Raw genomic sequence first — 15073 nt, forward strand, 5'->3', positions numbered from 1 at the left:
TAACGGTAACTAGGAAATTAATTCTTCCCTTCGGCTTAAATGCAAAATTGCAGAAACCATTTGCTAAATACGACCAGCCATTCTCAAGAAGGCAGAGAGTCCTTCCTCAGGCATTCTTTATTAGAGGCCATTTATCAATTTCTACCTATCATTACGGATAATTGCAGCGAAACCTGCGACTGGCGATTTATTGGCATTTTTCTTGCACTCAGACGGAAGCTAGTTTGAAGTGTTACCAACAGTGGCCCTGGCTGCAAACTTCCTTGCTCAGAGGCGATGGTGAAGTGCTGGAAGGTGGTCTGGCCTGAGCTACCCCATCTTTCTGCCCATAAATCAGCATCCGAAAACATCCTGGAAGTGTTGTGATGGCGCTGAATGCATAAAAAAGTGTTCACAAGCCGAATCTATTGTCATTCTTGGTGGCAGAGGGGAGTGACAAGACGCTCGCGCGTCGCTGAGTAGTAGCGCGGCATAATAAAGCATGCTTTGCGCCATGTGTGCCACAGATTTCTCGGGGTTTCGCGAAGGTTTTTCCAAGTTCCGCCTTCCCCCCCTTTACAGTCATCCTGGCCCCAGCTGCGCGTCGGCCTTTGACTCCATCTGTCCTTCCGCTGGGGACGAGCCTCTCTCGCCAAATGGAGAACACAAGTTTGGCTCCCCAAAGTGATTCTAACCCCCACCCTCTGCTCAGCCTGAGCCAAGCGTCAGGCCTGCCGAAGGAACCGTCCAGGGGATGGAGGGAGGAGGGCGTGGAGGGGCTGCTCCTCTCGCCGCCCCCCACCCATCGCCACTTCGCACGCAGAGCCGGGGCAGCCGGCCGGCCTGCGCGACCCCCGCCCGCCTCCCGGTCCGAATTTCCACGTCCTTCCTCCTTCGCTCCTCTCTCTTCGGTCCCTGGCCCCGGCGAGAACGCGCCCTGCTGCAGAGCGGCGACTCGCAGGTTGGAGTTTGCCCTCGTGTGCGCCGCGTCACAGGCGGGGAGGAGAAGGGAGGGGGGGCGGCGGGGGCTGGGTGGGAGCTGGAGCCGGGCGGTCCTGGGCGCCCCGAGACGCCGCGGGGAGAGGCCACCCCCGGAGCCGCCGACACGGCCGCAGCCAGGGCCGCCTCCCCCTCCCTCCTTCCCTCCTTCGCTCGGGCTGCGCGCCCGCCCTCGGCCTCCCCGCCTTTACTCCACCCCCTTCTCCGGGCCGACCCCCATCCTCTCCTTCTGTGTGTGCGCTTTAAATAATTTCATCCTTTTTGGCAAGGGAAATAATGCACCTGACTTTACCAGGGGGAAACAACAAGCCAAGCAGAACAAGGAACAGATGTAAAAGGAATAAAAGGAGAGAGAAAAAGAGATGAGACTCATTGAAAGCAATCCAGGGGCTGAGGAGGTGGCTGCAGCGGCAGAGGCAGCTAGCGCTTCCCTGTCTGCGTGAGCGGCAGGCGGAGGACGTTTTCACCAGTTGCAGCCTGAACCTCGGCAACTCCTGGGTCTGTTGGTTTGCCAAACAAAGTCTTTTTTTTTTTTTTTCTTTCGCCCAGACACTGAAGAGGCTCCTGGATTTTTCTGCCAGCCCTCCACAAGCTGGCAGTTACCCGGGAGCCTTCCCTAGGAGCTGGCGGAGAAATGAGCCCTTCTGGGAGGAGGATGGGCAAAGGGCACCGGCAGCGGGGGGCTCCGGCCACGAGGCGCCTTCTGATGCCCGGGAGGAGAGGGTCGCCCCGCGGGCTGCCGGGCAGCGGCGGCGGCGCCACGGGGGCTCAGCGCTTCCTGCTCGGGCTCTTCTTGCACGCGTGGCTCTGGGCGGCTTCGGGCTCATCTGCCCAGGTGTTCAACCTCAGCCTTTCTGTGGACGAAGGACTTCCTCCGGACACTCTAGTAGGAGACATCCGCGCCGGGCTGCCCGCTGCACAGCAGCAGGAGGCGGGCGGCTTCTTTCTATCCGAGGATTCCGATGACTCACCACTGTTGGACGACTTCCACGTGCATCCGGACACCGGCATCATCCGCACGGCGCGGTGCCTGGACCGCGAGCAGCGGGACCACTACAGCTTTGTGGCCGCCACGCTGCTGGGAGCCGTGGTGCAGGTGGAGATCCTGGTCAACGACGTGAACGATCACTCCCCCAGCTTTCCCCGCGACTCCCTGCAACTCGACGTTTCCGAGCTCAGCCCTCCAGGTACCGCCTTCCGCCTGCCAGGTGCCCACGACCCGGACGCCGGCCTGTTCAGCACTCAGGGCTACACCTTGGTGCAACCGTCCGCCCCTCCCGAGGACCCCGCGGGACCGTTCTTCCAGTTGCGCTACGGAACTCCCGGGTCACCGCCGTCGCCACCGTCGTCGTCGCCCCTGGAGCCCCTGGACCTGGTGCTGCTGCGGCGTTTGGACCGGGAGGCGGTGGCTGCCCACGAGTTGCAGATCGAGGCATGGGACGGCGGCCGCCCGCGGCGCACGGGCCACCTGCGTGTGGAGCTGCGCGTGCTGGATGAGAACGACAACCCCCCGGTCTTCGAGCAGAGCGAGTACCGCGCCGCCGTGCGGGAGGACGCTCGGCCGGGAGCCGAGGTCTGTCGCGTTCGCGCCACCGACCGTGACCTGGGGCCCAATGGCCACGTGTACTACAGCATCCGCGCCCGGCAGGCGCTCGGGCCACTGGGCGATGCGGCCTACTTCGCCGTGGAGGAGCTGAGCGGCGTGGTGCGGGTGCAGAGGCCGCTGGACCGCGAGGCACAGGCCTGGCACCAGCTGGTGGTAGAGGCCCGCGACGGAGGGGCCGAGCCCGAGGTCGCCACTGTGCGCGTGTCCATCGCGGTGCTGGACGTGAATGACAACCCGCCCTCCATTCACCTGCTCTTCCTTACCGAGGGTGGGGCGGCGCGCGTTTCCGAGGGCGCGGCCCTCGGCGACTACGTGGCTCGAGTCTCCGTGTCCGACGCGGATGGGGATCCCGAGCAGGAAGAGGAGGCCATCGGGGAACCCGGCGTGGGCCTCGGAAGCGGAAGCATCTCGTTGTCCTTGGAGGGCGGAGATGGAGCCTTCGCGCTGCGCTCTGGTGGCTCCCCGGGGGTATTTTTCCTTTGCGTCGAGGGGCCCCTGGACCGTGAGAGCCGCGACCTGTATGATTTGCGACTGGTGGCCACGGATGCGGGCTCCCCGCCGCTGAGCACCGAGGAAACGCTGCTGCTCCGGGTCGCCGACCTCAACGACCAGCCGCCTCTTTTCAGCCGGGAGCATTACCTGGCCTCGGTGTCAGAGGCCGCGGCCCCCGGCACGGCGGTGGTGTGGGTCAGCGCCTCTGATGCGGACGAGGCTGGCACCGACCACGCCCGGCTGCGCTACGCACTGGTCCACCTTCCCGTTCACTGCAACCCGGAAGGTGTGTGGCCTGCAGCGGAGTGCGGACCCTCCTTCACTATTGATCCTGAAAGCGGCGTGATCAGCACCATCCGGAGTCTGGACCGAGAGGTCCAGGAGGCAGTAGAGTTGAGAGTGGTAGCCCAGGACCTCGGAGAACCCCCACTCTCTGCCACCTGCCTGGTGAGCATCACCGTGGACGATGTGAATGACAACGAGCCCATCTTCAGGAGGCAGGTGTACAACGTCACCCTTGCGGAGCATGCCCCAGTTGGACACTGCTTTTTGCAGGTGAGTGCGTCATGCTTCTGGATCAACCTCTGGATTCCAGGAAGGCCTGGGAAGGGAGGTCAAGATTAAGTCTATCCAGGGAAGGAACATTGTGACGTAGGTGGTTGTATCCTGGCTCCAAAGCAAGGGGGCATGAACTCCAGTTCTTCCTCTACAGTGAGATGAATGGCACCTTCTGGGCACCTAACTTTGCTGTCAGGGGCTTGCACTGTATGATCTCTAGGGTCCTTTCTATTTCACATATTTGGATCCTGATTTTGCTTAAAGAATCCCAGTTTCCTTTGTGCAGGATATGTGCTCCCACATGGATTTGGGAGGAACCACTCACTCCCAAACAGTATGCAAATGGCAGTGTCTCATATTTTCGAGCATCACTGTGTGGCATCTTAGGGAAATAAAAGGATCCTCAAAAAATTTTTCTTTTCAAATACAGTGCCTACCTTCAGACATTGAAACTGATTGAGTAACCATTTCCAGAGTTTTCTTACACGTTTTCCTACCTTCGTTTAGAGGCTTACAAAAGCTAGTTGAGGACAGTAAGTCATTTTTAAAAAAAAAAAAATCAGCTGTGAGTTGAGTTCCTTCAGGACTCTGAGAAGTAGTGGGGCTCAGTTATAAAATAGGGACTCTATACCTTGCTTTTTGGAGATTCTGATCTCTCCTTTACCTTCAGAATGTTGTGATTTGGCCCCTTCTAGCACCATGTTTATTGCTTCAAATTTCCTTTTCCCTTCCCTTCCTTTCCCTTCCCTTCCCTTCCCTTCCCTTCCCTTCCCTTCCCTTCCCTTCCCTTCCCTTCCCTTCCCTTCCCTTCCCTCCCCTCCCCTCCCCTCCCCTCCCCTCCCCTCCCCTCCCCTCCCCTTCCCTTCCCTTCCTTTCCCTTCCCTTCCCTTCCCTCTTCACTTCTTTCTTATTGAAGTATAGTTGACACACGTTACACTAGTTTCAGGTGAACAACAAGTGATTTGACAAACTGTATACATTATGCTATGTTCACAAGTGTAGCCACCATCTGACGCTCTACAACACTATTACAAAACCATTGACGATATTCCCTATGTGGTACATTTTATCCCCAGGACGTCTACACTCCGTAGTTAGAAGTCTGTATTCCCATTCCCTTTCACCCATTTTGCCCATCTCCCCATCCACCTCCCCTCTGGGTGGGAATTTAAATAGGTGCACCCAATGTGAACACTGTATAGAGGTTCCTCAAAAAAGTAAAAATAGAATTAACATATGATCCAGTACCGGGTAAAGAAAGTGAAAACCCTAAATAGAAAAGATGTATGTACCCCTATGTTTATTGCAGCGTTATTTATAATAGCCAAGATATGGAAGCAACCTAAGTATCCATCAATAGATGAATGGATAAAGAGGATGTGTTACACACATGCACACACACACACGCACACACACACACACAGTGGAATATTATTCAGCCATAAAAAGAATGAGATCTTGACCTTTGTGACTACATGGGAGAACCTAGAAGGTATTATGCTAAGTGAAATAAGTCAGAGCAAGATACCATATGATTTCATTTATATGTGGAATCTCAAAAAACAAAACAAAGAAAGCAGAAACAGACCAATTTCCGATTTCTTATCTGATGTGAGATAAACCAGATTTCTAAGATTGATTTATTTACTCCAAGATAACTTGAATAAATACATACAGCCTAGAAGGCTAACTGGTGAGTGAACCTCTAAAGCTTTATTTAGTTCTCAGGCTGGGTTATTTTAAGATCTCTATTGTTTATTTCCTGGTTCTCAGGGGAGTAGGGCCTTAACTTTTGTAGGTTGTGTCTCAAATAATAACCTTTAGATAACCAGGATGCTACTATATTATAAAAATGAATTTCATGACTGCTTCTATTTTTTTAATCCTTTGGATCTGTGGGCGATAATAATCTCCATTTCTTTCCCTAGCATGATTGGCAGTTCTCTGAGTTGCTAGGTTATTCAAAGAAGGCTTGAGAATCAATTAATGCTTGCTGTTGAAACAGACAAATCCACAAATGTCAGTGAGTACCACAGTGAAAGTTTATCTACTTGTCAAGCAAATTTTGATACAATGCAAGTTGGCTGGTCTTCCTCCATCCAAGGTAGGGCCGGGCCTGGGAGTGAGTGACTTAGATCCCGTCCACCAGTGTTCCATTGGCCAGAACTCAGCTATGTGGCCTCAGGTGTACCCCAAAGGAGGCTGACGAATGTAAAGGAGTACATGGATGCCAGCGTGCACTGATCCTTTCTGCCATGGATTTCTAAAAATGAAGTCATAATAAGTGAGAGGTTGGACTTGATGATTTCTAAGATTTCTTCCATCTGGAAGACCTTGAGGATCTTGTATGAAACAGTACAACTTGGCTGCATTTGAAGGAAAATAAGCAGGGTGGATTAATTGCGATTCCTTTGATTAAAACCTGTCTTTTCTAAAATTGTGAGATGATTCTGCCGTGAGGTGTGTTTATCCCATTGTTATGATTCAGATCTATTAGGTGAGCTGAACTTGGCTCAAGTGTAGGACTGCATCTCCAATTGCAAAAAAAAACCTTTCCTGTTTGCCAAATATTGCTGTAAATAGCATTAAATCGTGCTAATTAGAATTTCTGGAAATTCCAGTGATGTAGCCCCTCAACATTGCAGAAACCGTCTTACTCCCTGGGTTCTCTGGTGGCCTTTCCCCAGCAGCTGTGAGAGCGTCCTGTGTTCTGTAAGCCCCTGCTGTCTCTGTCCCCTGCCTTCGAGGTGGACCCCCCAAGGTGTCTTCCATCTGTTTTATATCTTTACTCTAGATCTTTTGTTGTTTTTTAAGTTTATTTGTTTATTTTGAGAGTGAGAGAGAGAGGGAGCACGCATGTGAGTTGTATGCGAGCAGGGAGACGGCAGAGAGAGAGGGAGAGAGAGAATCCAGACACAATGGCAGCATGGAGCCTGATGCTGGGTTGGAACTCACGAACCATGAAATCATGACCTGAGCTGAAACCAAGAGTTGGACACTTAACCAGCTGAGCCCCCCCGTGCCCTTCAATCTTTCTGTATATCACTTTATAAAAAGGAGCCTTCCCAGCCACACTTTGGGTCTCATGGCCTCTTTCCTACAGGGCTTTAATTCCATTATACCAGTTCTTACAACCCTGCCTTCTCTCTGTTGCTCTCCATCAGTTTTCTCCCTTTAGACTGAATAGCTGCTCAATTCTCCTTTGTCAGAATCAAGCAAAAACAAAATGGAAGCAACAGGAAAAAAAAAAGTTCTTTCCTATATTCCCTGTAAGGGAATAGTACCGTGTCATCTAATGAAACAAATCCTTGAACCTTCAGGGTGTCTTTGGAGGTCACCCCATATCACAGATCCTTGGGGTTCTTCCACTCTTATTACTGTTCCTGCTGCGACGACAGTGCTGACCATCCTCCTGTCCCCCATGTAGCCTGAATCCTTTTATAGTCTCATACCCAGATCGGAACTTTACAAAGACTTTAAGTGTGGACATGACAAAGGGATTTAACACAGAGTACAAGAACCTGTAGCAGCCTGAGATAGGTGACCTCTGTTCCCAAAGGGTTTTCACAACCTCGCAGGCACTTGCCTGGATTCCTCATTCCTTACTCTCCACTGTCCTCTACGTGTCCTTCTTAACAACCCGCCTCTCAAGAGCCCCTTTCAGTATCTCTTTATGGTTAAGGCAGAGAGAGATTTCTACTCTGCAGACACTCAAGGGTTTCCTCCCCAGACTCAGTGTCTGGCCCAAAAGATTCTCTTTTCCCTCAGATTACCGTCAAAAAGACTAACTGCAAACGCCAGGCAAGACCCCCCACTTTCCACTCCATGCCAAGCACGTGAGGTGAGCTGTGCTCCCAGCCTTTATGTCCGGCATTTATACCTGACTCACCGAAGTGAAGACTGTTGTCTCAGGCTTCCTCAAATATTACTTTGTTCATTCACTAATTCATTTGTTTAATCAAACAGCAGCATTCATTGAATAAGCACAGCATTCCACAAACAAATATTTATTGAGCACCTCTTACATGCCAGGAACTGGTCTTAGTGCTGAGGATGTACCAGTGACCCAACCGGGCAGGGTCCCTGTGCTAACGGAGCGCCCAGTGGGGTGCTGTCTCCTTCCCTCCACTGCCAGTCCTCTGGAAGGAAGGACGGATGCCCCTTCCTCATGCTGAGCATTCCGTAGCCCCCTGTTCTGACTTGCCCTCATCACTGCACTAAATCCTGTCTCTCAAAAGGCAGCTGTGTTTTTTTTTTAATTTATTTTTATTTTTTATTTTTTAAAATTTACATCCAAATTAGCATAGAGTGCAACAATGATTTCAGGAGTGGATTCCTTAGTGCCCCTTACCCATTTAGCCCATCCCCCCCTCCCACAACCCCTCCAGCAACCCTCAGTTTGTTCTCCATATTTGTGAGTCTCTTCTGTTTTGTCCCCCTCCTTGTTTTTATATTATTTGTTTCCCTTCCCTTATGTTCATCTCTTTTGTCTCTTACAGTCCTCATATGAGTGAAGTCGTATGATTTTTGTCTTTCTCTGACTAATTTCACTTAGCATAATACCTTCCAGTTCCATCCACGTAGTTGCCAATGGCAAGATTTCATTCTTTTGGATTGCCGAGTAATACTCCATTGTATATATGTACCACATCTTCTTTATCCATTCGTCCATCGAGGGACAGTTGGGCTCTTTCCATACTTTGGCTATTGTTGATAGAGCTGCTATAAACATGGGGGTGCATGTGTCCCTTCGAAACAGCATACCTGTATCCCGTGGATAAACGAAAGGCCGCTGTGTTTTTAAATTTAAATCCAGTCAGCTTTTCTTAATCATAAAGCATTTCTGACTGTGGCCCGCTTCCTCTTTCTTGAATGCCGTCTCTTCTTTCATCTTACTACCTTCTTTTTGTGTCTCCCTCTTGCCAGTTCCTCCTTTTTCCTCTTGTGACACCCGACTCTGTGATGGAGGCACTTCCGGGGGTCTGACTTCCTCTCACATCTACCCGCTTCCTACACTTTCTTCTATATATTCCCAGATCTTCTTCTTTTTTTTTTTCTCTGTCTATAGGATGGAAACTTCTCTTATAAACTCACATTTAACATTTTCCTACCTTGTATACATCTCCACCTGGATATATAGTTTTGGCACCTCAGATCTAACATTTCCCAGATCAAAGTCATTTCCCTTCCAGTACTAGCTTCTTCCTTCCTTCCTTCCTTCCTTCCTTCCTTCCTTCCTTCCTTCCTTCCTTTCTTTCTTTCTTTCTTTCTTTCTTTCTTTTTTTAAAAAAATATTTATTTTCTTTCTTTCTTTCTTTCTTTCTTTCTTTCTTTCTTTCTTTCTTTAGTTTTTTAAAAAAATATTTATTTTCTTTCTTTCTTTCTTTTAATTTTTTGGAAAATGTTTATTTTTGAGAGCGAGAGACAGAACGCAGGCAGGGGAGGAGCAGAGAGAGGGGGCGCAGAATCCGAAGCAGGCTTCAGGCTCTGAGCCGTCAGCACAGAACCCAACGCGGGGGCTTGAACCCACAGACCCCGAGAGCATGACCTGAAGTCGGATGCTTAAAGCCACCCGGGTGCCTCTAGCTTCTTTCTTAACTTGTGTTCATTAGCTCCTTTTTGAAACTTTCCCGTTTTTGTTAGTGTGTCCTTTCCACAGACGTGTTTGTGTGTCTGTGTGTGTGGATTTGCTGTTTGTTGGAGCGGTTGTGTCTTGTATTGTGGAAAAGTAAAGCACCAGGGTTAAAAAGCAAGATCACATCTCAAACCCATCAGTTGGGTAAAAAGCAAGGCTTGAGATCCCAGCCTGGGGCGGTGGGAGGGGGAGCATCTGGTGTGCTTGTTTGCTTGAACTCGGGGTCTGACTTTGAGGATCCTGTCTAGGAGGGTGCCCGGGCAATGGACATTAAAGATGGTGCCTGCCTCTGGGAAGACACTGAAGGATGGGAGGGCATGCTTCCTACAAAGCTCCATGAACCGGAAAGGGCTAAACTGTATCTTGTTTTGGATTCATTATATCTTTTAGGGTTATTTCCTTTAAAAAACTTTTTTTTATAATGTTTTATTTATTATTTAATTTTGAGAGAGAGAGAGACAGAGACAGAGACAGAGAGACAGAGCACAAGTGGGGCTCCAGGCTCTGAGCTGTCAGCACAGAACCTAACGTGGGGCTCGAACCCACGAACCTGAACAGGGGGGATCATGACCTGAGCCAAAGTCTGAAGCTCAACCAACTGAGCCACTGAGGCACCCCTCTAGGCATATCTTAAATGCCACTTTCTCCCACTAAATGTTATCTGGTATGTCCCACTCTTTTCTTAATGTTCTTTGTAGTGCTACGGTTGTTTACTTGTATTAGTAAAACAGTGTAAGTACCTTGTGGGGCTGCAGTTCAATGGTATTTGAATCCCCTGTAATACTCGGTGTCCTCTATCTAATGTATTAGGAGATCAGTAACTTTTTTGAGTTGTATTGAAGAGCTACATCGTGAAAACAAAAGCTAAGTAAGAGTTACTACTGGTTAGAGCTTTTACTTTTTAATTGTTCACATTTTATCTGAGTGTGTATTATTTGTATTTTAAAGTTTATTTCCTCTGTGAAGTTTATCGTTGGTCCTCTGGAATTTTGTGGCCTGCATTACGTTGCTTATCCCTCTCTTTACTACTACTATACCCTTATTGTTGACCTTGCATGCGTGCTTACATACTTACATAGTGTGGACAAGCTTTGATGGTCATATAATTGTATCACCCATATATGATTGTCCTCTTCTGGCTCTTTTCTTTGTTTCATTTATTTATTTTGCATTTTTTCTCTTCTTGCCCTCAAAAATGGACCTATCCTGTCTGCACACATGCATTGAAAGCATGTGAGATTTCCCACAGCAATCTCAGTTGTCTCTAGGACGTGTCTGGATCACCTGCCAACTGTCATCTTCCCTGATTATCTGACTCCTGCTGGCCTTGTACCTTAGTTCCCAGCATGTGCTGTATATGCCTCTGGCTTTGCTCTGATGACCTGTTTTAAGCACTTGAGATCAACTGTGAAATTCTCTTCTGGGCTTCATTTTCATTCCTCTCCTCTTCTTTCCCCACACAAGTGCTACCCAAGACCCATCAGCTGGCTTTACTTCCTTTCCCTTTTTCTTGCTTGGAAAAGGTGATCAGATAACATGTTTGGATATGTTATAGGAATGGTATTGCCTAGAATCTGTGGGTGTATCTCTAGTTAAAGTTAATGTATAACTTGCCAGTAATTGTGTAGTTTTTGGTTGTATAACTAAAATAATTACGTGGTAGAGTGTTCATAGCTTTGAAGATTAAAATTAGGTTGCATGCAGTGATGAAAAACAGACAGACTATGGGGCCAGAGTCTCTGGATTTGAATCTCAGTTCCACTACTTACTAGCAGTGTGATCTTGGGCACTGTGCCTCAGTTTCCTCCTCTGGAAAATATGAATAACAGCATCAGTGTCAACTTGGAAGAGTTTTTGTGTGAATAATGAATTAATACATGTTTGCTTAGAACAATGCTTGATTCATAGTAAGTACTCAATACATATTATATATTACTATATGTTAGTAAGACTTCTAGAGATGGTGAGGAAAACTGTTTTGCCTGATATAGCAATCAGTAATTAAAAATGACATTTCAGAGGTGGGTGCTGGGTGGCTGAGTCAGTTAAGCATCTGACTCTTGATCTTGGCTCAGGTCATGATCTCATGGTTCGTGAGTTCGAGCCCCTTGTTGGTCTCTGCACTGGCAGTGTGAGGAGACCGCTTGGGATTCTCTTTCTCCCTCTCTCTCTGCCCACCCCTTCCCCACTCACGCACACTTTCTCTCTCAAAATAAATAAATAAACTTTAAAAATTGACATTTCAAATAAAGATTCTCTTGCACTAAAGATGGAAGAAGGAGCAGAAATAGATTTAAATTGTGTATCGGATTTTAGCTAGATGTGTATGTTTCTAGCAATGAAAGCAGGAATCTGTTTTGCTTAATTTGGATGCTTGTAACATCTCCTTATGGGTCTATAGATTCCTACTTGTCTTTAGGAAGGTTCAGATGACCTGTCAATAACAGTCCTTCCAACCCACACCCCCAGAAAGCACTGTGAAGGTCTTAGAGAGACTAGGCAATGTGATAGAAGTCTGGTGGTGAAGGCCTCAACACAGTGGATCATGATTCCTCATGGGTTCACCTCAGGGGTGCTACCCCCACACTGAGACTCCATGAGACTCCATGACCCCTCTCAGGTGTGCAGGGAATGATTCTTGTCTATAGAGTGTCTTTTGTTCTGTTTATCAGTTATTACTCTTTGGAGCCTTTTATTGGGAAAGCATGGAGCAAGATAGCACTGGACTTAGAATACCTTGGTTCCAACTTTGACTACACCACTATCTCTACTGACTTCTCTGGCCAGTTCCTCACCCACGAAATGTGCATTAGTCATATATAAATGTGCTTATATACATTATGAGAAATAGACTCACACAATTATAGAGACAGAGATTTCCCACAATTCCATAATCTGCTGTCTGCAAACTGAGGACACAGGGAAACCTGTGGTGTAATTGAATCCAGGTCTGAAGGCCTGTGAACCAGGAGAACTGATGGTGTGAGTGCCAGTCAGAGGGCAGAAAAAGACTGGTGTCCCAGCTAAGACAGTCAGGCTCATCCTTTCTCTTCCTTTTTGTCCTTTTCAGGCCTTCAGTGGATTGGATGATGTTCACTTGCTTTGGGGACAGCATTCGGCTTTATATGTACTATGATAATATATACTATGTGGTCGAAAGTGGTTGGTGCAGGAAGAGTTAAGGGCCTTTGCAGGTGAAAGGTTCTTTGTGCAGTGGATCAGGATGGAGGTTTCACTAGATGTGGACCTTCTAGGGAGTCCTCTGCCTTCTTTTGTGATGTTTTTATTTACAGACTTGTCTTGGATGCATTCTATTGTAACTATGCATTTTTGTTTTGCATAAAAAAGTGTAATGCATTCCTAGGCATGATCACTTCCAAAAGAGAATCATTCAGGATGGATTTCTTTTTAGTTTTTTTAATATTTATTATTATTATTTTTTTTTAAATTTTTTTTAACGTTTATTTATTTTTGAGACAGAGAGAGACAGAGCATGAACGGGGGAGGGGCAGAGAGAGAGGGAGACAGAATCGGAAGCAGGCTCCAGGCTCTGAGCCATCAGCTCAGAGCCCGACGCGGGGCTCGAACTCACGGACCGCGAGATCGTGACCCGGGCTGAAGTCGGACGCTTAACTGACTGAGCCACCCAGGCGTCCCTATTTATTATTTTTGAAAGAGAGAGAGACAGAGTACGAGCGGGGGAAGGGCAGAGAGAGAGAGGGAGGCACAGAATCCGAAGCAGGCTCCAGGCTCTGAGCTGTGAGCACAGAGCCTGACGTGGGGCTCGAACTCATGAACGGTGAGATCATGACCTGAGGTGAAGTCGGACGCTCAACCGACTGAGCTACCCAGATGCCCCAGGATGGATTTCTTAAAGTTGTGATCAGTAAGATTTCCTTTCTCTGAGGATTGAAATCTGGCAACAAATTAATTTTATTACCACCTCAACACCAGACATACTAATGAGCCCCTTGCCTTCTAAATTATAAATTAAAAGTGAGCAACTATAGAAGTAATTTATATTTTCATAGCCCGTTAGGGAAATTAAGCTAGATCATTTTCACAAATGCCAGGTTACTTCTTGAAATATTACTGAATTAAAATTTGCATTTAAAAGGATTTTGTGCTTTATGGCACAGGTAGATCAGGTGAACATCATAGCAGATATCAATTTTAATTAAAACTCTATTTAGGATTGCATAGTCCATGTGACGGTAGTATGAATTAGAATAACCATGGTGTGTGTGGTTCCTATAGTGAAGACATGAGAAGAGATAGTCCATAAAGGACTTACAGTGTTTGTCTAGAGTTTGGCTTTTGTTACGGAAGCAAACAAGAGAGATGGCAGGGTTTTGACGAGAGGTTGACATGTGTAAAGCAAGGTCTTAGGAATTAATAAGATTAATTCCAGATTAATAAGAAGCAAGGAGGAAGAAGGAAGCAGGAGATGAGGTAAGAGAGTCCCCAGACTCTTGTAATAATCCCTGTTCAGCCCTGAGGGCCTGAACCACGGGAGTGGAGGCATAATGGAAGGAATGGCCTTAAAGGAAGACTAGGTACCACTTGAATAAGAAGTGAAGGGAGAGGTGATGGAGGAAGTAAAAGTTGGTGCTGTATTTTCAGTCTGGTTAGTCAGAGGAATAGGAAAAGCTGGAGGTGAGAGTTTTGGGGGGAAGATGCTCACTCGGTCAGGTGTTTGGTAATTTGAGTACGGATTCATGGCGAGTAGTCCAGGAAAAGACGTCTCGATGGCTATTTAGCTATTCAGAACTAAGTGCAGAAGAGCCGCCTGAGGTTGGAGATAGAAACTTGGAAGTCATTTATGTAGAGGTGATAACCAAAGCTGTGGAAATAGAAGCGAGGATACTGAGAGAAGAGTCCATGGCTGAAGATGCTGGCTGGGACAAGGGTCTTGCCATTCATATGTGGTGGGAGGGCAGGTCTCTGTGAGGCTGTTTTGTTTTCTTGATCTCCTCAGCCCAGTGGACCAGAGCCCAGAGAGACGGATGGCAGCTTACCCTGTTCTCTGAGCTCCTCCGCAATGCCTTGAATTACTCAGCATCCCTCTCCATGCTCCCAGGCATTAAGTAAGGCACATGTTACCTGGCTCTGCTATTCTCTTCTCCCTTGTCCTTCTTTCTTACAGACCTCCTCGTCAGTCCTCCATATGCATTTTAGCCATTTTTGTCTCTATTATAGCTTTCGCCATTCTGCCAAACCGGTCTTCCGTTTTCCCATTTCGCCCAGTATTGATATCTATTGTTGTTACTTCTACTCCAGGAACCCTATCCTGCAGTCATACTCTATTAACCTAGAATCATCTAGAACTGCTCCACCTTTGAAATCTCAGTTGTGTATCCCAGTCTCTGATCAGAACCTCCTAGCACGTCCACTCTCTGTCTTTGATTTAATTTACTTTTTGAACCTATATATTTTTTTCTAGGCCCCTTCTCTTCCATTTCTTTCTTTAGATATCAGCCCCCTCCTTGCTTTAGTTCCTCTATCCAGCCAGGATTCCTGAGTGCACCCTACTAACCCTTGCTCTTCTAGACCTGCGCACATAATCCTGATGGTGGATCGGTCTAGCTGTATGCTCCCCCACCTCATATTTGCACCATGGAGCACTGCTGGAGTAATTCTGAGTGATGGTCAGTTCCGTTGTAAGTGGGTGCAGCCAGCTGGGCCCTCAGTACTGCTGGGCAATCTTTTCTTCGCCTGGCATCTCCCCCACAACTTCACTCTCTTTCAGGATCACATCTTGCTCCTTTTCTCTTCACAGGTAATCATGCCTTCCACTCCGTAGA

At 47.9% G+C, this 15073-nt stretch overlaps 1 protein-coding gene across 1 annotated transcript in view; it reads left to right on the forward strand.

Moving 5' to 3' along the window:
- The first annotated feature begins 1134 nt into the window (after window positions 1-1134).
- DCHS2 (dachsous cadherin-related 2) overlaps window positions 1135-15073 on the forward strand; it is a 242762-nt gene continuing 228823 nt past the window's right edge. Inside the window, exon 1 of the mRNA XM_023252753.2 lies at window positions 1135-3631. Within this exon, the coding sequence (XP_023108521.2) occupies window positions 1613-3631 (2019 nt within the window). The 5' untranslated portion in view covers window positions 1135-1612. The remainder of the gene's footprint in view (window positions 3632-15073) is intronic.

Source organism: Felis catus, chromosome B1 (genome assembly GCF_018350175.1).
Source record: "Felis catus isolate Fca126 chromosome B1, F.catus_Fca126_mat1.0, whole genome shotgun sequence".
In the NCBI taxonomy this organism is placed as follows: Eukaryota; Metazoa; Chordata; class Mammalia; order Carnivora; family Felidae; genus Felis; species Felis catus.